General features: G+C 40.5%; 1 protein-coding gene across 2 annotated transcripts; it reads left to right on the forward strand.

Annotated features, from left to right (window-relative positions):
- Positions 1-881: 881 nt before the first annotated feature.
- Positions 882-15,908, forward strand: LOC127443418 (prostaglandin D2 receptor 2). Of its 2 annotated transcripts, XR_007897664.1 has the most exons (3): positions 882-1,282; positions 13,496-15,619; positions 15,683-15,908. XR_007897664.1 is itself a non-coding variant. In XM_051702014.1 (2 exons), the coding sequence occupies exon 2, from the start codon at positions 13,498-13,500 to the stop codon at positions 14,794-14,796; it is 1,299 nt and encodes a 432-aa protein (XP_051557974.1). In that variant the 5' UTR covers positions 882-1,282; positions 13,496-13,497; the 3' UTR covers positions 14,797-15,908. The 2 variants fall into 2 exon arrangements, 1 of the variants encoding a protein (XP_051557974.1); XM_051702014.1 differs by having other exon boundaries at positions 13,496-15,908.
- Positions 15,909-24,465: the final 8,557 nt, after the last annotated feature.

Below are 24,465 nucleotides of genomic sequence, written 5' to 3' on the forward strand. Positions count from 1 at the left end.
AAAAATCTACCAGTGCTGAAGAAGTAATCCAAAGTATTTTGAATACGTTACTGACCTTGAGTAATCTAACTGAATATGTTAGAAATTACATTTTACAGCATGTATTCTGTAATCTGTAGTGGAATACATTTCAAAAGTAACCCTCCCAACCCTGCCTGTGTTATAGATTAAATGAGTTGTATACATTATCTTTTTGACAAAGTTTGGCTGCTGTCGAGTGGCTAATATTTTCTTGACACTTTACAAAAAGCAGTGAGGGAGTGGTAAATGTTCCTTTTCTATCCTTATGATAAACTAGTTTGACGCTTTAGATGCAGTACATGCTTTCTTATCCACAGCGACTTAGAGCAGCTTACACATTTTATAGTCTGCCAGGAGCAACACTGGTGTAAGTCCTTTGTTTCAATTCACATATGTTTTTGGAGACAGGGAAACAAAAATGAATAATAATTAAAAAAAAAAAGTGGTGGGACACATTATAAGTCTTATCAGCTTGGTCATGAATATTAATTAGGTGACATATACACAGATAACACACACACCCACACCAGTATAATGGTTGCTATGCATCAATAAATTGCTTTCACCAGAATACAGTATATATATATATATTGTGTGTGTGTGTGTGTGTGTGTGTGTGTGTGTGTGTGTGTGTGTGTATATATATATATATACACACACACACACACACACACACACACACACACAAATTTACATAAAAAATAACATAAAATAGAGACTCTAAATTCCTTTTGCTTGTCTCTCTACAAATCAAAGATAGCATGAGTGCCAGCAAGTTACAGCAGCTGTCATGTTGCTTCTTCATAACATTGCACAGTTACTGAGATTCTGACACACTAAGAAGTTGCAAATCACCTCTGGTTATTATATTGTCAACACATTTCCATCCATGCATTTGCTTTTTTTCTGTGCCGCGTTGTCCTGGAGTCACTCTATGCAATACAATACAATCCAAAGCTGTCATGTATGCGAGAGGAATATACAGTAATTATGAATAGCAAAGACGAACAAAGAACACATTCACACCTACTCTTTTCTACTCTTCTTTGCTGTCTCTCTCAGTCACACCCTGCCTCACGAAAAAAAAAGTACAGTACTAAATGACGTATGAGAAACAGGAATGATGAAAAACACCTGAAAGGCGGACAAGGGGACAAGGAAGAGACGAAGAAATGTTCACAAAAGGAAGTGAGTGTCCAAAAGAGCAACCAGAGAAGATGCTCTGCGAAGAAGGTATCACAGTAAACAAACTTCACAAAAGGTATGTTCCAAGTCTGTCAAGGTTTACTAAGGTGCTAATTTAAATGTTACTTTTAAATTCTGGCAGTATGAAAGCCAAAAAAATTCAACCTGAAAAACTTGTTTAAGAGACTCTTACAGTCCTTTTAGATATAAAAAAATAAAATAAAAAAAAGAGTCTTGACTCTTGATGAATTCTTGAGATTAAGAATCTTGAAATATCAAAAGCATTATAAAGGCATTTTAAAATTAGCTCTTGCATGTGATATTGTTATGGAATGGTGCAGAAATGTTTTTATATAATATAATTGTATATCTTTGGGAACTGCCAAAATGATATGCTACTTCAGAGATATTAATGAATTTTCATTTTATTTAGAAAAAATAAATGAAAACCTATATATTAAAATGGTTAGAAAGTTTGTAAGTAAGGCTTTCGTTTAGGCTTTTTTATTTATTTATTTATTTTATACACAGTTTTGACATATACAAAGGAGCAAAAAGTGGTAATATAATATTAAAAAGTATGTATCTGTATGTAAGTATGTACAAAATAGTGTGCTTCTATATCCTACACTGCCTGGCAAGGAAAAAAAAAAAGTCGCCGTTGGATTTAAATAAGCAAATATTTAAGAGCCTATGATTGGCTCATTATTTGAGTGATTAATATGTTTCAGCTGGCAACAGTTCTTTTAACCCTAACTGATATATACATCATGATGGCGCCGCGGATGGCCGCCTCGGTGTGGAGTGCTCCTATTGTTTTGTTGTTTTTGTTTGTTTGTCCTGTGTTTAGGAATCTTTTTCCAGTCAGTTTTACCAGAGACGAACTGCTGAACATTCGACAGCTTATACCAGACAGTCTTTTCACGGTTTTTGAATATTCAGACGTTTTGCTAGACATTTTAGTTGGAGGCGCGGCTTTGTTGTTCAGGAGGCGCAGGCGAGGAAGACGAGCCATTGCGCTGGTCAAACTCTGTCGGCGGGGCTTATGAACAATGCTGCTGAGCATTCATCTTGCGAATCTCCGCTCTCTTCCTAACAAAACGGACAAACTACATCTCCTCACCTGCACAAACAAGGACTTTTCAAACTCTGCTGCCTTGTGCTTCACAGAAACCTGGCTGAGTGAAACCATTCCAGACAACGCATTACATCTGCCAGGCTTCCAGCTGTTCAGAGCGGATCGCATCGCGGAGTTTACGGGGAAAATGAGAGGCGGTGGAACATGCTTTTACATCAATGAATGTTGGTGTACAGATGTAACAGTGTTAAAGAGGATGTGCTGTCCTATTTTGGAAGCGCTCTTTATTAACTGTAAGCCTTTCTACTCGCCGCTGGAGTTTTCCTCGTTTATTCTGGTGAGTGTGTATATCGTGCCAAACGCGTGTGTGAACACAGCGCTGCAACAGCTGGCTGATCAAATCACAGACACGGAACAACAATACCCGGACTCAGTTAATATTAATCTTGGGGATTTTAACAAAACAAATCTCACATGTGAACTAACCAAATACAAACAGCACATTACATGCCCCACCAGTGACAGGAACATACTGGATCATTGCTACACAACAATAAAGGATGCATATCTCTCTGTCACTAGAGCAGTTTTGGGACTCTCTGATCACTGTCTGGTTCATCTTCTTCCAACCTACAGGCAGAAATTAAAATCAACCAAGCCAGTAGTAAGGACTGTAAAGAGATGGACCAATGAAGCACAGTGGGAACTACAAGCCTGCTTTGACTGCACGGATTGGAGTGTTTTTGAGGCTGCAGTCACAGACCTGGACGAGCTTACAGATACTGTTACATCATATATCAGTTTCTGTGAGGATATGTCCATTCCTACTAGGACTTATTTAAAGTTCAACAACGACAAACCGTGGTTTACAGCAGAGCTCAGGCAGCTTCATCAGGCCAAAGAGGATGCTTACAGGGGTGGGGATAAAGTCTTGTACAATCAGGCCAGGAACACACTGAACAAGAAAATCAGAGTGGCTAAAAGAAGATATTCTGAGAAGCTGAAAAACAAGTTTTCAACTAACGAACCTGCATCAGTGTGGAGTGGCATGAAACAACTCACAAATTACAGGACTCCTACCTCCAACCCTGTGGTGGACCAACAACTGGCTAACGACCTGAATGTGTTCTAATGCAGATTTAAAAGGCCCAATCTCACACCCCACACCCACTCTGACCTTCACTTCACACAAACACCAACACCTCCTGCAACCCTTATTCTCCCCCCTCCTACTACTCAACCTGCACTTAAGATCTGTGAAGATGATGTGAGCCGCGTCTTTCAGAAACAAAAGACGAGGAAAGCTTCAGGCCCAGATGGCGTCTCACCAGCGTGTCTTCGATCCTGTGCTAACCAGCTGGCCCCCATCTTCACACAGATCTTCAATAGATCACTGGAGCAGTGTGAAGTTCCATGCTGCTTCAAACGCTCAATCATTATTCCTGTCCCAAAGAAACCAAATATCACAGGATTTAATGACTACAGACCTGTCACCCTGACGTCTGTGGTCATGAAATAATTTGAGAGACTGGTGTTGGCCCACCTGAAGAACATCACTGGACCCTTTCTAGATCCCCTTCAATTTGCTTATCGAGCAAACAGGTCTGTGGATGATGCAGACAACATGGGATTGCATCATATCCTGCAACATCAGGACAGACCAGGGACATATGTAAGGATCCTTTTTGTGGACTTCAGTTCAGCTTTCAACACCATCATCCCAGCTATACTCCAGAATAAATTACACCAACCCTCTGTTCCCATGTCTATCCGTCAGTGGATTACCAGCTTTCTGACGGACAGGCAGCAGCTTGTGAGACAGGGGAAACTCACTTCCAGCACCTGTACAATCAGCACTGGTGCCCCCCAGGGATGTGTGCTCTCCCCACTACTCTTCTCCCTCTACACTAATGACTGCATTGCCAAGGACCCCTCTGTCAAGCTCCTGAAGTTTGCAGACGACACCACTCATCCGAGATGACAATGAGTCTGCAGACAGAGGGGAGGTTGAACAGCTGGCTGTCTGGTGCAGTCAAAACAACCTTGAGCTGAACACACTCAAAACGGTGGAGATGATTGTGGACTTTAGGAGGAACACCCCAACTCTGACCCCCCTCACCATTCTAAACAGCACTGTGGCAGCAGTGGAGTCATTCAGGTTCCTGGGCACTACCATCTCACAGGACCTGAAGTGGGAGACACACATTGACTCCATTGTAATAAAAGGCCCAGCAAAGGTTGTACTTCCTTCACCAGCTGAGGAAGTTCAACCTGCCACAGGCGCTGCTGATACAGTTCTACTCAGCGGTCATTGAGTCTTTCCTCTGCACTTCAATAACTGTCTGGTTTGGTTCAGCTACGAAATCAGACATCAGAAGACTACAAAAGACAGTTCGGACTGCTGAGAGGATTATTGGTTGCCCCCTTCCCCCCCTTTAAGAACTATACACTTCCAGAGTGAGGAAAAAGGCTGGAAAAATCACTCTGGACCCCACTCACCCTGCCCATTACCTTTTTGAACTGTTGCCTTCTGGCCGATGCTTCAGAGCTATGAGCACCAGAACCGTCAGACACAGGAACAGTTTTTTTCCCTCAGGCTATCCATCTCATGAACAGTTAATTGTCCCATTGAGCAATAACTATGTGCAATACACAGTTTAGTCTTTTTTATATTTATCCAACACATCCAATCTTCTGCCATTTCATTCCTCTGAGAAAAAAAAAAAAAAAACATTTGCACTGTACATAACAGATTTGTATTTGCACTGTACATAACAGATTTGTATTAGATTGCACTACGTATGTGTATCTGTGTATGTATGTATGTGTGTGTCTGTGTGTGTGTGTGTATGTACGTATGTGTATAACTATTTTTAATTTTTTATTATTATCTATGTCTCGCTGCTGTTTTTGTATTGTTTTTGTATTGTTGTACACTGGAAGCCCCTGTCACCAAGACAAATTCCTTGTATGTGTAAGCATACTTGGCAAAAAAAGCTGATTCTGATTCTAATGCAGTGTGTAGCTTCTCATTTCTTAAACAACCAGGTCAAAGATGTATCCTGTGGTTGTGGAAAAGATATTACTGTGTTTCAAAAGGGGCAAATTATTGGCCTGCCTCATGCAAAGAAATCAACTAAGGAGATTGCTGAAATCACTGGAATTGGGTTAAGAACTGTCCAACACATTATTAAAACCCGGAAGGATAGTGGTGAACCGTCAGCTTCGCGGATGAAATGTGGTCTCAGGTGGTCATAGGACTCAAGATGGCGCCGAGTATGGCTGCTGCGTTGCGAGCTCCGACACAACATAGTAATGTTTTGTTTGTTTTGTTAACAATTCTTATGTTTTTTGTCTTGGATGTTGTCTGCCTTATTGTCTATGACAGACAAACACTTTTGGACATTGGTTCAGCAATCTCACACCGTAAACCGGACTTCACATTCCTCAATGCCGACCCGCTGTTTACAAGCACGCAAGCGGAGCCCTTTGTCTGGGCAGCACGGCCGCGGAAACGCAGGATGAAAAGGGGAAATAGAGCCGGTGTTCTCATCAGAGTAAGACGCCGCGCAAATCGACCCCCGCTACCCACTATTCTACTGGCAAATGTTCAGTCTCTGGATAACAAGCTCTGCGAGCTGAAAGCGCGGATCTCTTTCCAACGAAATACAAGGGACTGCTGCATTATCTGCCTAACAGAAACTTGGATGTCTGCGGAGATTCCAGACTCAGCCATTGAACCCGCGGGGTTCTCCATGCACCGAGCGGACAGAGCGAAAGACCTCTCAGGTAAAAGCAGAGGTGGTGGTGTATGTTTTATGATCAACAAATCCTGGTGTGATCAGAGGAACATACATTCTATCAAGTCTTTCTGCTCTCCTGATCTGGAATTTCTTATGCTTCTGTGTCGACCATTCTGGCTACCGAGGGAATTCACAGCGGTCATTATCACTGCTGTGTACATTCCCCCACAAGCCGACACAGACCGGGCACTCAAGGAACTGTATGGGAATATAAGTGAGCAGGAAACCGCGCACCCTGAGGCCGTGTTCATTGTGACCGGGGACTTTAATAAAGCCAGTTTAAAATCAGTCGCACCAAAATATCACCAGCACATTAGTTTCAACACACCGTTCCGGGATGGCTACAAATCCCTCCCCCGCCCATCATTTGGCAAATCGGACCACTCTTCCATTCTGCTTCTGCCCGCTTACAGGCAGAAATTGAAACAGGAAGCACCCACCCTCAGAACGATCCAGTGCTGGTCGGACCAATCAGATTCTATGCTACAAGACTGTTTTGATCACACAGACTGGGAGATGTTCTGGTCCGCCTCTGATGACGAGATCGAGCTTTACGCTGATAGCGTAATGTGTTTCATCAGAACGTGCGTAGAGGACGTTGTTCCGACCAGAACTGTACGAATCTATCCGAATCAGAAACCTTGGATCAATAGCGATGTTTGCGCGGCACTTAATGTGCGGACCTCCGCTTTTAATTCCGGGAACGTGGAGGAGCATAAACAAGCCAGTTATGCCCTCCGAAAAACTATCAGAACTGCAAAACGCCAGTACAGGAGTAAGATTGAAGGACAGTTTAACACCACCAACTCTAGAAGCATGTGGCAGGGAATTAACATCATCACGGACTTTAAAGGGAATAAAACTCCGCCATGAACACCGGTGCCTCTCTACCGGATGAGCTAAATGCTTTTTATGCTCGTTTCGAAGGAAATAACACCGCCCTCGCGGAGAGAGCTCTCGCAGCTGAAGCTACAGAGGTTAGTTCACTCTCCGTCTCTGTAGCGGATGTAACACGATCCTTCCGATGGGTGAATATCCGCAAAGCCGCTGGCCCAGACGGCATTCCGGGCCGCGTCATCAGAGCGTGCGCGAACCAGCTGGCTGGTGTTTTTACGGACATTTTCATCCTTTCCCTCTCTTTGTCTGTAGTCCCCACATGCTTTAAAACATCCACCATTGTGCCTGTTCCAAAACAATCAAAAATAACTTGTTTAAATGACTGGCGTCCTGTTGCTCTGACCCCCATCATCAGCAAATGTTTTGAGAGACTAATCAGAGATTACATCTGCTCTGTATTGCCACTCTCTCTTGACCCGCTGCAGTTTGCTTACCGCAACAACCGCTCCACTGATGATGCCATTGCATCTACAATACACACTGCTCTCACCCACCTGGAAAAAAAGAACACTTATGTGAGAATGCTGTTTGTAGACTACAGCTCAGCATTCAACACCATAGTGCCCTCCAAGCTAGATGAGAAACTCCGGGCTCTGGGCTTAAACAGCTCGCTGTGCAGCTGGATCCTGGACTTCCTGTCAAGCAGAAGCCAGGTGGTTAGAATAGGCAGCAACATCTCCTCATCACTGACCCTCAACACTGGAGCACCGCAGGGCTGTGTTCTCAGCCCACTACTGTATTCCTTGTACACACATGACTATGTGGCAACACATAGCTCCAATGCCATCATTAAGTTTGCTGATGACACGTCGGTGGTAGGTCTGATCACTGACAATGATGAAACAGCCTACAGAGAGGAGGTACACACTCTGACACACTGGTGTCAGGAGCACAACCTCTCCCTCAATGTCAGTAAGACAAAGGAGCTTGTGGTGGACTTCAGAAGAAAAGACAGAGAACATAGTCCCATCACCATCAATGGAGCACCAGTGGAGAGAGTCAGCAGCTTCAAGTTCCTGGGTGTCCACATCACTGAGGAACTCACATGGTCCATCCACACTGAAGTCGTTGTGAAGAAGGCTCATCACCGCCACATCCTCACACGGTTCTACACCTGCACTGTGGAGAGCATCCTGACTGGCTGTATCTCCGCCTGGTACGGCAATAGCACCGCCCACAACCGCAAAGCACTGCAAAGGGTGGTGCGATCTGCCAGACACATCATCGGAGGTGAGCTTCCCTCCCTCCAGGAAATATATACAAGGCGGTGTGTGAAAAAAAGCTCGGAGGATCATCAGAGACTCCAGCCACCCGAGCCATGGGCTGTTCTCACTGCTACCATCAGGTAGGCGGTATCGCAGCATCAGGACCCGCACCAGCTGACTCCATGATAGCTTCTTCCCCCAAGCAATCAGACTTTTGAACTCTTGATCTCCCACGATCAAAATACATCAGCACTGCACTTTATTACCCTTACTCTATATCTCACACCGGACTGTCATAAATTATATATTATTATGTTCTCTCTTAACAACTGACTATCAACCGACAGCCTGAATGTCAATACAGTACAATACTGTACATTCTATATATATATATATGTACTTTTTTATATATTTTTACTTTTTATTTTTATTGAATAATGTGTATCTATATAGAGCGTATTGTATACTGTACAGTGTATGTTATTATTTGTATACTGTTGAGTGTAATTATGTGTATAACAGATGTTTAAATTGTGTTGTGTTAATTTGATGTTATTGTAAATTGGTATATGTCTCATCACTGTCACGACTGCTATGTTGATCAGAACTGCACCCAAGAATTTCACACACCATTGCACTTGTATATATGGCTGTGTGACAATAAAGTGATTTGATTTGATTTGATTGGTCGGAAAAAAATCTTGAATGATCTTGATCGGAGGTCACTTAAACACTTGGTGAAGTCACAGTCAAAAATCGACAGTAGAACTCACGGATATGTTTATTAGTGAAAGTAAGAGCATTTCCACACACACAATGTGATGAGAATTTACAGGATTGGGACTAAACAGCTGTGTGGCCACAAGAAAGCCACTTGTTAGTGAGGCTAATCGGAAAAAACAACTTCAGTTTGATGGGGAGCATAAAGATGGAAAAAGGTAATGTGTGCTGATGAGTCCAGGTTTACGCTATTCCAAAGCAATGAGCACGTCAGGGTAAGAAAGGAAGCGCATGAAGTGATGCACCCGTCATGCATAGTGCCCACTGTACAAGCCTCTGGAGGCAGTGTTATGATCTGGGGTTGCTTCAATTGGTCAGGTCTAGGCTCAGCAACATTATGCAGCAATAAAATGAAGTCAGCTGACTACCTGAATGTACTGAATGACCAGGTTATCCCATCAATGGATTTTTTATTCCCTGATGGCATGGGCATATTCCAAGATGACAATGCCAAGATTCATCAGGCTCAAATTGTGAAAGAGTGGTTCAGGGAGCATGAGGAATCAATTTCACACATGAATTGGCCACCACAGAATCCTGACCTTAACCCCATTGAAAGTCTTTGGAATGTGCTGGAGAAGATTTTAAGGATCGGTTCGACTCTCCCGTCATCAATACAAGATCTCAGCCAAAAATTAATGCAACTCTGGATGGAAATAAATTTTGTGACATTGCATAAGGTTGTCGAAACAATGCCACGACGAAAGGTTAGAAAACAAAAGATTAGAGTATGTGATTGTTTTTTTTGTTTTGTTTTTTTTTTGGCCAGGCAGTGTATAAAACAATATTATTCATCTATACAATCATTGAATTGTACACTGTAGGTACAGTTTAAAAATGCTACAGTAAAAAAACGTTAGTTGGTTAATGGGTAGTTACCTTAAAATATATGGTAAAAATGATTATAAATACATAGAAAATACATGTAATTATAATATGTTGGGAAAATTATGTTTGTTAGATGTAAAAATTATCATTTTATCATATAATTAACAGTAAAAATGTATATTATGTTTAACAAGAAAGTGCATGTACTTTTTACAGTAAATTAAAAATGACGGTAAAAAACAATATTCGGGCATTATTAGTATTCTCTGCATGACCATTTACATTTCATTATATATATTTTTTTTATTTATTATGTACTTTGGGGTGTTCCGTGTTATATTTTATGTAGTTTAGTTAATGTTTATTGCATTATTTTAATATTGCAGTTTCCCTGATGGCGTTTTGTGTTTGTGCAAGTGACACTGTGCCTACATGGTCATTGCTCCTGGAAGGGCCACTATTGGTGAACTTTATGTCATCATGTGCCTTTTTGCAATTACTACAGTGATTAACAAGACATTATAAAGTGAAAAGCAGATTTTTATAGTTCCAGAATGTTAGTGTATCAAATTTATACCATTTAATAATATAAACGATAATGAACCGTAAAATATACAGGCATCAAAATTATATCCCGTAAAGCCTGAAACATGGTCATTAGCCTTTGAAAAGACAAACGGTGAAAAGACAAAAATTTAAATGGATATAAGATTATGCTGGAGGGATGATTTGTACTCATCGTTTAGTCATCATTTCAACTGAAAGGCAGTTTTGATGCAAGTGTGTGATACATTCCTAGTCATTTTCCTGTTCAACTGTAATACCGTTGTATTTCGATCTCAATACTTTATCACAAACTATTATAATAATCTTTATAATGCACATTGGTTTTTAGACACTGTAAACTCAATATGTAAAGTCAATATGTATTATGAGAAAATTATATAACATACGGTATAATGCAGGCAGGGTAAACTGTTTTTCCACCCACAAATCTAAATAACTGAATACCTGCACTTTTTGATAAATAGGCACCAGCTTAATACTTCAAACAGCCCACAAATGTAGCTTGTGGCATATGTTTGTAGCATAGTTTGGTGAACTATGTTTTTTATGCATTTTGACACAACAATTGCAAATGCTGCTTTGGCAAAACACATGACTAAAAACTAATTTCAACATACCTTAGATGATGTTTTGGTAGAGATCTAGGATGAATATGTTGTGGTGTGTCTCGCACAAGACTGAACTAAGCCAACATAGCAACAGTATGGACCTCACAGACAGACTAACACAGTTAAAAGACTAAAAGTGTTTATGACCGTATTCAGAGATCATATGATTATCAAAACCGTCATGTTTCCTGTTGCTTCTCTCTCTCTCTAATTATTAGTAGTGCTTGCTAAGGAAAGCACTGCTATTATTGCTCATACTTAAGGTTTTATATGTTTTATATTTTGGTGCATAACCCGAAAAATGTGCTCTTTTGACTTGCCCAAGCAAGCACCCACAACAATAAACATAATTAAAAATGTCAGTTGTATATATATAAATGGACAGACTAATCTCACACTGAATTAAAAAACAGTAGGTTGACTTTTCTTAAGCTAAACTCAGTCTGTGCTTACCGGTATTCGAAGCACTGCCTCGAATATCCCAAAAGGGGCATGCAAAACGAGTTGTTTATAGCTGTAAATGATTCATACAAATGATATGAAGAGGAATGCTTTTTATTAACTCTACAATCAAACTTAAATCCTAAACCTTACCGTCAGTAGAATTAAAATGTATTATTAGAGGGAAAATCGCAATTGACCCTTCGCTAATTCCCGCCTTAAAAGCACTTCTGACCAATCCTGTCTTAGCAACTGCTGCCCTGCTGTCATTACTCTGACAAGCGTTTGCCTTTTTACAATGAGAGCCTATGGGAGTAATGTGTGAGAATTTTTAAGAAGGATTTTATAAAAATAAATTAAAATAAAAAAAAAACATTGTTGCTGGGTCATTTGTAATAATGACACGAGTTAACCAGAGAGGATACATGCAGTGTTTTCCTTTCTTTAAAAAAATTAAAATAAAATAAAAATCTTTAAATAAATCTGGAGAAGAGCATGTTATGGATTAAACTGTGTCAGCCCTCATTCCCAAATAACATATAACATCTGCAACGACACCTACCTTTGCTCCAAGGTAAATTAAAGCTAATAACGGAACGTTAATTTATTTATGTATTGATTCAAGTCATAGTAAAAGCTTTAGTAAATAAAGAGTGCACAGCATCATAGTGAGTGTGTTATGTGACGTTATAAACAGCGCGGTTCACTTACGCTAATGTTATTAGATGAGTAATCGTCATTAAATTAAGATTTTCCTCTTTTCAAGTGACTGTAATAATCATTTGCCTTGATTTTGATTCACAGTCTCCACAGATTTTAATCAAATTACTGTGTAATTTAACAATTTCTCTTACAAAAACTTCAGATTACTATGCATTACAATGTCACTCTTCATACCAGCCCACATATAAATATTATCCATTCCATTTATTAGAATATTTAGCCAACAACCGCATCGTTCACGGCAATCCCCCATTCAATCCTATGGGGAGTTCTGCAGAGCTTGTAAGAGTGAACAACCATAACCAAGGGGGGCGGAGCTTATCAAAGGGTCAGTTACTGCCTAGTTTGAACAGGACGAGAACACAGGTCTCCCACATGGCTGACACAATGCACTTCTGGTCACACCACAGGAGAAGGTAAACACATTTGAACCGATGCAATAATGACTGATGAGAGATGTTGCTTGTCAGTATAATAGGGTTGATGTCAGGGTGCTGGAACATTTGGAAGCAACATTCCGACTTCCCATATGATCATGTTGCAATGTTTATAAATGTGTATTTAAAAGTATATAAAAATGCATACATGTTTAAATGAATCAGACGTTTCAAGCCCGTGCCCCCTCAGGTTTTTGAGGCAAGTGGATTCTGAAAGCAACTCCCCAAAAATTATTTGTATCCTCCCAGCTGGCACCAACAATCATGCCACGCTCTAAATCACTGAGATCAAATTTTTTCCCCATTCTGATGGTTGATGTGAACATTAACTGAAGCTTCTGACCCGTATCTGCATGATTTTATGCACTGCACTGCTACCACACAATTGGCTGGTTAGATAATCGCATGTATGATTGTTGGTGGTAGATGAGCTGGTTTGAGTATTTCTGTAATAGCTGATCTCTTGGGATTTTCATACACAACTGTCTCTAGAATTTACGCAGAATGGTGCCAAAAACAAAAAACATCCAGTGAGCGGCAGTTCTGTGGATGAAAATATCTTGTTGATGAGAGAGGTCAACAGAGAATGGCCAGACTGGTTTGAACTGACAAAGTCTACGGTAACTGCTCTGTACAATTGTGGTAAGAAGAATATAATCTCAGAATGCTATTCTGAGATGCGGGTTGGTGTTGTTTTTGCGGCACGAGGGGGACCTACACAATATTAGGCAGTTGGTTTTAATGTTGTGGCTGATCATGTATATTAGATCTGGTTTTGAACCATGTCCTCTTGCATGCTAAATAAAAACTTCCTCATTGTATGGTGTATACTGAATAAAAGCTCGATTTTGTTGACTGTGCTTCATTTTAGAACATTGCAAAAAAAGTTTATTAATCAATTTCTCTCTCTTTTTTGTCACAGCAATGACTTCATCGTTCCCTCCTAATTCTTCCCTCAGTCCATCGTCCCCCTCAGAGCTCCACTGTCCCCTTCTGCAGACAATGGTCTCTCACACACTGAACAACGACTCTCGTGTGAATCTGGCAGTGGTCAGCGTGCATGGGTTGGTGTCCTGTTTGGGGATCCTGGAAAACGGCCTGGTGCTGTGGGTGCTCGGCTGCCGTCTTCGTCGCAAGACAGTTGCAGCGGTGTGGGTTCTAAATTTGGCACTGTCAGATTTCCTTACCACTCTAACCCTTCCACTTTTCACTCATTACCTACTGATGGGTCACAGCTGGGAGCTGGGAGGTCCGCTGTGCGCTGCCCAGGCCTCCATCTTTTTCCTCAACATGTTTGTTTCTGCCTTCCTGTTGGCTGTGATATCGCTGGACCGATGCTTGTTAGTGACCAAGCCAGTGTGGACTCAGAACCGGCGCACTGTGTCTGCAGCATGGAAGATCTGTGCCCTGGGATGGTTGTGGGCTGCAGTTAATGCATTTCCATATTTCATGTTCCGTTCTGTTGTGGTTAAAGAGGATGGCCGTAAACTCTGCTACCATAATTTTGCACTCTACTCCTCTCCAAGCACCCTGCATAAAGATTGCAAGGTGCGGCAGGCAGCAACTGCAGTGTCCAAGGTATTGATGACTTTTGTTTTGCCACTGGTGGTCATTGCCGTCAGTTATGCTTCCTTTGCTCTAAAGCTGCAAGCTCGCAGAAAAAGGCTGAAGAGTAGACGGCCAGGAGTGACCAATGCTAAAAAGAGTGCATCCAAATTTTTCCGAAGCATCTCCACTTCTTCTACATCAGCTGGAGAAAATGGCGCTCGACTCTCGCAAGGTTTTACAAAGATGGTTGTCTCTGTGATAGCAACTTTTATTCTCTGTTGGGTACCCTACCATGTCTTCTGCCTGCTCGAGGTGGCAGCTCAGTACATGCCACAGATTGTAATGCTAGTGGAGGTGTCCTTGCCAGTGGCAACAACTTTTGCATTCCTGAACCCTGTGCTCAACCCAATAATCTACACCTTCAGCTGTCCGCACTTCTGCACACGGATCCGGCAGAGTTTGGAGGCAGTGTTTGAGGGGTTGGTGGAGGAAGCTGGACCATTAGTGTTGGCTACAGGGAGGATGAGGAGAAAAGACCCCTCGTCCCCAACTTCAGTCAGCACTCCCACCACCCCCAGCATCCCTCACATCCAATGCGACTCCCAGGGTTCCATCAACCTTTTCAGCTTTAAAAGGTGTCCCACAAAAGAGGGAGAGAGGGAAGACAAAATGTGACTTTTACTGAAAGAATTAAAAGATTTTTAAGGCCCCATTTTGTGTTCCTCTCCTTGGAGGACCTCTAGGCACCCTTTTAGTTCTCTGTGAAACTTAGTCTTTGTTTTGTCAAAAACTCTATCAATGTTTCCTTCAGCAACCTCATCATAAGGGAAAGGTTTTGATGCAATTGAAATAAACATTGAACTGCCTTGGTACATAAACATGATCCTTGAGAATATTTTAAAGGGTGCCTGAGGGATCTTCAGAGGTTTACGGCAGTGTGGCATCTAAGGAAATCCAAATGGTGCTTCCAAGATTTTATTTTATTTTTATTTTTTTACAGTGTATATACAATATATATCTCTGATGTGGAATAATATATTCTCCCACTCTCGAGTGCACCTCTGACAGCTTATGACTGATGTTTCTTAGTGGACTATTGTTCACCAACTAGAGGTCAAAAATAATGGAATGACCCTATAAGCTTATTTGTCTCATTGTCTCACTCTCTCTTCCTCTTTCTCCCACTGGGTTTGATTTAAGCCATAGTCATGCTGGATTACCTCTGAGGTTGTTGTGATTTTGTGAATATTATAGAGAGTGTACTCTTTCTTCTGGTGAAAAAAATGGGACTAAAAACAAAAATCCCACAATCACAAAGCAACATGGCCCGTATTCCTGTCTCACCTCTTTCACATTGCTCAGATTAAAACTTACCACACATACATACTATATACAACATCACTGCTTAGATTAACCTAACCCAGACCACACATACCCACAGACAACATTACTAAAACAACATTTGTATTCTCACCAGTATTTGCAGTTTCACAACAACGTACACACAGACACATAGATGTTTAACCAAAGAGTGTCTGCATGAAAAAGTGAATAACTAGAGGTTCAGATCAATACAGCGTGTGTAAAAAAGAATACAACAATTGTATTCTTTTTATTGCTTTTTAATTCTAAAATACTGTAAAATATTAAAATAAAATCTATATGACACAACAGTAAGACTTTGCTTTACTCTTACTACATCTTATAACAAAGTTTATTGCACTTTTGCATTGTAAATGATAGCACAAATGGAGGTCACTAAATGTTCTTTGTTTCAAAATTGTAAACCCTAAAACTTTTTTTCCAAGTTAAATAAAAGAAAGCAAAGATTTTTAATGTGGTATCAGACTTGAACTGTACAGAACTGTACACTGTACATGTGTACTCAATGAGTGATCCAGTTTTCATCAGTAGCTGGAAAAACGAGAGAAAAAAACTGGTAGGAACAGGTGAATGGTCGGAACATGGAATGAAAAGACAGAATAGTTCACGTTTTTAGCTCTAAATGTTTCAAGTGATGTTTTGAGTAAGCTTTATGCTGTAATTGTACAAAACAGATGCATCTAGTGGTATTAAACTCCATGCGTCACTAGCAGCTTGTAGATGCCTTTCAGAGTGCTTTAATGTGGACATGAGGACAAGGACCCAAGCTAGCAAGCAACAGATGCTCAATAATCTGTCTGTCTGTCTGTCTGTCTGTCTATCTACATTATCTATCTATCTATCCATTTACATTAGAATGGTGTCATGTTTAGTGAAAAAAAAAAAACCTCAATTTGTTAATTTCCTCTTAAATTCTAGCTTAGTTTAAACTATATGAACATACCCACTTTTCTGTGTCCTCTAATACTCAGCCATATTTTTTTCTGTGCTCTACAATGGCTCCTATTAATTTAAGCTGCACTAGAATTACTTGATTATTTCATTGGTTTTATCAGTTTATCAATTACATGTGTCTCTAGCATCTATGTGGGTGCGACAGAAGGTCCTCGAGATCAGAACTAAGTGTGCAATGAAGATCATGGAGTTGCCTCAGTGGATTTTCCTCTTTTGGTCTTACATAACATTATTGTTAACGTGTGGGCCATATGTAATTTCTTCACCTCTAAACACCTCTAATCAAAAGCTTTGCTATGGAATGTGAGTCTTACCTCCACTTATTTAAACTGCTGCTTGTCATGACACCTGGTCCCTAATTCAACACAGACTTCAGTAGATGGATCCAGAAGTTTGTTTGGGTAGTTGACCCTTCCACTTTTAGGTTTAGGTTTAGCTGAAATAAAAAGGCCAATAATTTTTTTATCATAGATTATCAGCATTTGGCTGCAGCAAAGACTACAGATTTAGTCTAAAACAAAATTATCTATTCACAGTGTTTAATTTTTTTTTTTTTTTTTTTGCAATTTTAGCAGTGTATTTAAAATGTTAAATTGTCTTGTGACACGCTGTGTTATTATCATGAACATCAAAATGGATAATATAGATAGAAATACCACACAAAAAAAATTAAATTATCTTATCGGGTCTATTTTCACAAATGTCAAATGTAAAAAAAATAAATAAATAAAAATAAAAAAATAAAATACACACATCTATAACATTTTGATTCCAATTACTGAGTCATACGGTGAATCACAAAATGAATTTTATATCTTTCCTTTTGAGTATGACTGACAGATTAGATGAACATGTTCCTCCCAAACATTCATTTAGAATACCAATTAACCTTAATCTTGATTTAAAAAAAAAAAAAAAAGTGAATGTCTGCATTATTATATTTGTCAGTGACCCATATATGTGTGTAAATGTAAATAAATGGTGTTGGGTGGGAATAGAGGATGAAAAATTACAGACAAGAATATGAACATGTAAGAGGATTTTGAGAGAGTACAGGAGACAGGATAAAGGATTAAATCAGATGTAAACCAGGAGAAAGAATGAGCGATGAAATAATTTTCCTTACACAAAAATAACAACAAAAACAACAACAACAACAACAACAAAATTGTTTAAAACTAACTGACGCTGTGAACATGACTGACACATTTCCAGAATATTTTTTTTTATTTTTTTGCCTAAACCACACAAGCAAAAGCAATGAATAGCATAATGAACAGCTGCCTGTTTTATTGTATTCTTGCTTATGAATTCATTGTTTAAGGTATGTCAGAGTCTAGTAAGGGAAAAATATTTGCCATATTAATTTGACTTAAAGCACCTAGCTGAGGGGGAGGAGATGAAGAGAACCTACATATGAATGAGTGTGTGTGTGTGTGTGTGAGAGAGAGAGAGAGAGAGAGAGAGAAAGGAGCGAGTGATGTTCAGGAGATTGAAATCCTCAATGCAATTTACTGCAACAGAATCTAAATAGAGTGTGGGAGGCAGAAACAAAGAGCCACAGAAAAGCATTTATGCCCATGTCAGAGGAAAATGTCAATGGAAGCAGGCAGCATGGAAACCATTGAGATCCCCCAAGACAAGATTGTCAAAAAGGTACGTGACCTTTGAACTGGCATGCATGCTTATTTGTTTTATATGCAGTATTCAAAATGGCATACTACCATACTACTCCTACTACTGTATTTCTGCAGTATATAGATATGTGGTTGAGCACAACAAAATTAATTGGAAATGTACAATGTGGCAGATTGACCATAAAATATGTGTAAATGAACAAAATAAGGATTTCCATATGGGGTTGTGCGCCGTTCAGAATTGAACTGAGAATGCCTTTTAAATTCTAGTTCAGATCTTGAGTTTGAATTGAGGTAGCAAACATCACACAAAATTTAAATTCAAATGTTAATTTAAGGAAGCAGAAATTGAATTGAAATTCAAAGAAAATCAGCTGCATTGATTAATTTTAAACCAGAAAAGGAAAGCTCTTTAAGACAAACATTAAATGCTGGCTTGACAAAGCCTTGTTTGGCAAAGACTTTGTTTAAGAATTCTTGAAGTTTGAAGGTTTTATAAACTTAACAGACAGACAGACAGACAGACACATCAGGTGTATCCGAGGTTTTGATAACTGTTGAATTTCAGTCATCAAATGCTGTTTTGCTTCTTACTCTAAATTTAGGGATCCTTTAGGAAGAAGATAGAGAAGCTGAGGAGATGGAGTACCTCCTCAGGTGGCAGCTTCAAACGCCCGCCCAAAACCAAGACCCTCAGCCTGAACTCGCCGACTGACCCTGAGGAGGAACCCTTCAGAGGTGAGACGGAGCGCAGGAAACTCAGACCCATGGTGGCATCTGTCTTTGGTCAGGTAAGAACTGGTGTTGTTATTCATTCATACACTGTTGTTGGGTTGTGCAGAGGTGAACTGTGTTAACTGCAAAATTATGAGAGATGATGTATCTTCATTGGTGGTCACTCTTAATTTAACAAAATTTTTTGGCTTGCTGAAATAACATGGATAATTTATGATTCAGTGGAAGATGTCTCATTTTAGAGAGGAGCAAGAGCATTTGAGTGAAAGGCTATTTGCTAATAGGTTTATTTATATACTATATACATAGGCCTTATAAACACCCATGCAAATACACAAACTAGAAAACAACAACATGCTTTTACAATGTGTAAAAATGTGCATTTAAGATGAGTCAATGAATAAACTTATTACACAGTTCTGAAATAGGCAGGAAGTGAAAGTTGCCCTAGTATGTTGTACTGCAAGCAAGTGGTTCCCAACTGGCGAGCCAAATAGTGTATGCGCACACAGCTACTTAAGTATATACAGTACTTTGACAGGCTGGTTTTCGACTGTACGCAGATGAGGAGCGTTCGCATTAAAAACCAAAGTATACTTTGTGCTTAAAAGCAAGTAATAAAATGCAACTATGCCTATATACAGTATAAAAATCAGGATTGCAAAATAATCAACTTTTAACAGTAGGGAGAAAATTGCTACTCATATTGTTTGTTGTTGACAAGAAAGGCTGTGCATCCTATCAAACTCTTATGCTATTTTGGTGCAAATTAAAAGTCAATCTAAATTAGATTTTGCCGATACTGATAACGAAGGTGGCAGAAAAGCCATATAACCGATTAATTGGCCGATAGTTGTAAAATCGATTTGTTGAATATTAAAACATTTCTTAGTTTTTCCTTACTTTGATAGGCACAGACATAGTGGCTAAAAGAGTCCAAAATGAACAAAATCCCAGATGCAGTTTATTATGTAACCAAAATCCCAATAATAACTAGAAAAATGAAGATTTGGTACATAATTTGGTATTCTTAACTATAAACAAGCTTGAAATACATAATTATTTCTGGACTCTTATTTTGAAATGACAGAGACTTGGCTCCACTGCAATGCTCTATATTTAAGTGGTATTTACCAAATCAAGCTTTTTATAGCCTAAATTCACCAAATTACGGTTTATATATATATATAAAATCAAAATCACTTTTATTGTCACACAACCATATACACAAGTGCAATAGTGTGTGAAATTCTTGGGTGCAATTCTGAGCAACATAGTAGTCATGACAGTGATGGGACCAATTCACAATAAACATCAGATTTACAACACAATTTAAAATCTAATATACACATAATTATACAACACAATATACAAATAATAACATACAATGTACAGTATACAATACACACAATATAGAATACACATTATACAATAAAAAAAGTATATATAGTATATATAAAAAATACAGTAGGTTGTATTGTACTGTATTGACATTCAGGTTGTCGGTTGATAGTAAGTTGCCAGTGTGTTGTTAAGAGAGAATATAATATAATAATAATATAATTTATGACAGTCCAGTGTGAGATATAAGAGTAATAAAGTGCAGTGCTGATGTATTTTGATCGTGGGAGATCAAGAGTTCAAAAGTCTGATTGCTTGGGGGAAGAAGCTGTCATGGAGTCAGCTGGTGTGGGTCCTGATGCTGCTATACCGCCTGCCTGATGGTAGCAGTGAGAACAGCTCATGGCCCGGGTGGCTGGAGTATCTGATGATCCTGCGAGCTTTTTTCACACACCGCCTGGTATATATGTCCTGGAGAGAGGGAAGCTCACCTCCGATGATGTGTCTGGCAGTTCGCACCACCCTTTGCAGTGCTTTGCAGTTGTGGGCGGTGCTATTGCCGTACCAGGCGGAGATGCAGCCAGTCAGGATGCTCTCCACAGTGCAGGTGTAGAACCATGTGAGGATGTGGCAGTTCATTCCAATCTTCCTCAGCCATCTCAGGAAGAAGAGGCGCTGATGAGCCTTCTTCACAATGGCTTCAGTGTGGATGGACCATGTGAGTTCCTCAGTGATGTGGACACCCAGGAACTTGAAGCTGCTGACTCTCTCCACTGGTGCTCCATTGATGGTGATGGAACTGTGTTCTCTGTCTTTTCTCCTAAAGTCCATCACAAGCTCCTTTGTCTTACTGACGTTGAGGGAGAGGTTGTGCTCCTGACACCAGTCAGTTTCACCATTGTCAGTGATCAGACCTACCACCGTCGTTTCATCAGCAAACTTAATGATGGAATTGGAGCTGTGTGTTGCAACACAGTCCTGTGTGTACAGGGAATACAGGAATGGGCTGAGAACACAGCCCTGCGGGGCTCCAGTTTTGAGGGTCAGTGATGAGGAGATGTTGCTGCCCATTCTAACCACCTGGCTTCTGCTTGACAGGAAGTCCAGGATCCAGCTGCACAGCGAGCTGTTTAAGCTCAGAGCCCGGAATTTCTCATCAAGCTTGGAGGGCACTATGGTGTTGAATGCTGAGCTGTAGTCTACAAACAACATTCTCACATAAGTGTTCTTTTTTTTCCAGGTGGGAGAGAGCAGTGTGTATTGTAGATGCAATGGCATCATCAGTGGAGCGGTTGTTGCGGTAAGCAAACTACAATGGGTCTAGTTATGGAGGCAGTGCAGAGCAGATGTAATCTCTGATTAGTATCTCAAAGAATTTGCTGATGATGGGGGTCAGAGCAACAGGACACCAGTCATTTAAGCAAGTGATTTTGGATTGCTTTGGAACAGGCACAATGGTGGATGTTTTAAAGCATGTGGGGACTACAGACAAAGAGAGGGAAAGGTTGTAAATGTCCATAAAAACACCAGCCAGTTGGTTCGCGCATGCTCTGATGACATGGCCCGGAATGCCGTCTGGACCCGCGGCTTTGCGGATATTCGCCCATCGGAAGGATCGGGTTACATCCGCTACAAAGACGGAGAGTGAACTAACCTCTGTAGCTTCGGCCGTGAAAGTTCTCTCTGCGAGGGCGGTGTTATTTCCCTCGAAACGAGCATAAAAATTATTTAGCTCATCCGGGAGAGAGGCAGCGTTGTTCACGGCGGAGTTTTTATTCCCTTTAAAGTCCGTGATGATATTAATTCCCTGCTTCTAGAGTTGGTGGTGTTGAACTGTCCTTCAATCTTGTTCCTGTACTGGCATTTTGCTGTTCTGATAACTGGCTTGTTTATGCTCCTCCGCGTTCCCAGAATTAAAAGCGGAGGTCCGCGCATCAAGTGCCGCGCGAACATCGCTATTAATCCAAGGTTTCTGGTTCGGGTAGATCCCAATTGTTCTGGTCGGAACGACGTCCTCTATGAACTTTCTGATGAAACGCGTTACGCTATCAGCGTAAAGCTCGATGTCGTTATCAGAGGCGGACCGGAACATCTCCCAGTCCATGTGATCAAAACAGTCTTGTAGCGTAGATTCTGACTGGTCCGACCAGCACTGGATCGTTCTGAGGGTGGGTGCTTCCTGTTTCAGTTTCTGCCTGTAAGCGGGCACAAGCAGAATGGAAGAGTGGTCCGATTTGCCAAATGGTGGGCAGGGGAGGGATTTGTAGCTGTCCCAGAAGGGTCGAATGTTCCAAAGCTCGGTCCCCTCGTGTGTTAAAACGAATGTGTTGGTGGTATTTTGGTGCGACTGATTTGAAACTGGCTGTATTAAAGTCCCCGGTCACAATGAATGTGGCCTCAGGGTGCGTGGTTTCCTGCTTGCTTATAATTCCATACAGTTCCTTGAGTGCCCGGTCTGTGTTGGCTTGTGGCGGGATGTACACAGCAGTGATAATGACCACTGTGAATTCCCTCGGTAGCCAGAATGGTCAACACAGAAGCATGAGAAATTCCAGATCAGGAGAGCAGAAAGACTTGATAGAATGTACGTTCCTCTGATCACACCAGGATTTATTGATCATAAAACATATACCACCACTGCTTTTACCTGAGAGGTCTTTCGCTCTGTCGGTGCACAGAGAACCCCACGGGTTCAATGTCTGAATCTAGAATCTCAGCAGACATCCAAGTTTCCGTAAGGCAGATAATGCAGCAGTCCCTCGTCTCTCGTTGGAAAGAGATCTGCGCTCTCAGCTTGCAGAGCTTGTTGTCCAGAGACTGAATATTTGCCAGTAGAATACTGGGTAGTGGGGGTCGATTTGCATGACGTCTTACTCTGATGAGAATGCCAGCTCTGTTTCCCCTTTTCCTTTTGCGTTTCCGCAGCCAGGCAGCCCAGACAAATGGCTCTGCTGGTGTGTTTGTAAACAGGTTTACGGTGTGTAATTGCAGAACCAATGTCCAAAAGTGTTTGTCTGTCGTAGACAATAAGGCAGACAACATCCAAGACAAAAAAGATAAGAATTGTAAACAAAACAAACAAAACACTACAATGTTGTTTCGGAGCTCGCAACGCAGCAGCCACACACGGCGCCATCTTGAGTCCAATGATCTGAGTAATGATAATATTTATTATATATACACACTGGCGGCCAAAAGTTTGGAATAATGTACAGATTTTGCTGTTTAAGAAGGAAATTGGTACTTTAATTCACCAAAGTGGCATTCAACTGATCACAAAGTATAGTCAGGACATTACTGATGTAAATAACAGCACATCACAATTTGAAGAAAGTCATTTTTGATCAAATCTATACAGGCCCCATTTCCAGCAGCTATCACTCCAACAACTTATCCTTGAGTAATCATGCTAAATTGCTAATCTGGTACTAGAAAATCACTTTCCATTATATCAAACACAGTTGAAAGCTATTTGGTTCATTAAATGAAGCTTAACATTGTCTTTGCATTTGTTTATAAGTTGCCACAGTATGCAATAGACTGGCATGTCTTGAGGTCAATATTAGGTCAAAAATGGCAAAAAAGAAACAGCTTTCTCTAGAAGCTCAATCAATCATTGTTGGGAGGAATGAAGGCTATACAATGCTTGACATTGCCAAAAAACAGAAGATTTCATACAAAGGTGTACACTACAGTCTTCAAAGACAAGGGACAACTGGCTCTAACAAGGACAGAAAGAGATGTGGAAGGCCAGATGTACAACTAAACAAGAAGATAAGCACATCAGAGTCTCTAGTTTGAGAAATAGACGCCTCACGTCCTCAGCTGACAGCTTCATTGAATTCTACCCGCTCAACACCAGTTTCATGTACAACAGTAAAGAGAAGACTCAGGGGTGCAGGCCTTATGGGAAGAATTGCAAAGAAAAAGCCACTTTTAAAACAGAAAAACAAAAGAATAGGTTAGAGTGGGCAAAGAAACACAGACATTGGACAACAGATAATTGGAAAAGAGTGTTATGAATCTTAACCCCATTGAGCTTTTGTGGGATCAACTAGACTGTAAGGTGCGTGAGAAGTACCCGACAAGACAGCCACATCTATGGCAAGTGCTACAGGAAGCGTGGGGTGAAATGTCACCTGAGTATCTGGACAAACTGACAGCTAGAATGCCAAGGATCTGCAAGGCTGTCATTGCTGCATAAGGAGGATTTTTTGATGTGAACTCTTTGAAGTAAGTTTTTTCAAAATGTTATATAGCCATTCTAAATGTAGAGTCCTCTACCGCTGGCCAC

This window comes from Myxocyprinus asiaticus, chromosome 7 (genome assembly GCF_019703515.2).
Source record: "Myxocyprinus asiaticus isolate MX2 ecotype Aquarium Trade chromosome 7, UBuf_Myxa_2, whole genome shotgun sequence".
Classification (NCBI taxonomy): Eukaryota; Metazoa; Chordata; class Actinopteri; order Cypriniformes; family Catostomidae; genus Myxocyprinus; species Myxocyprinus asiaticus.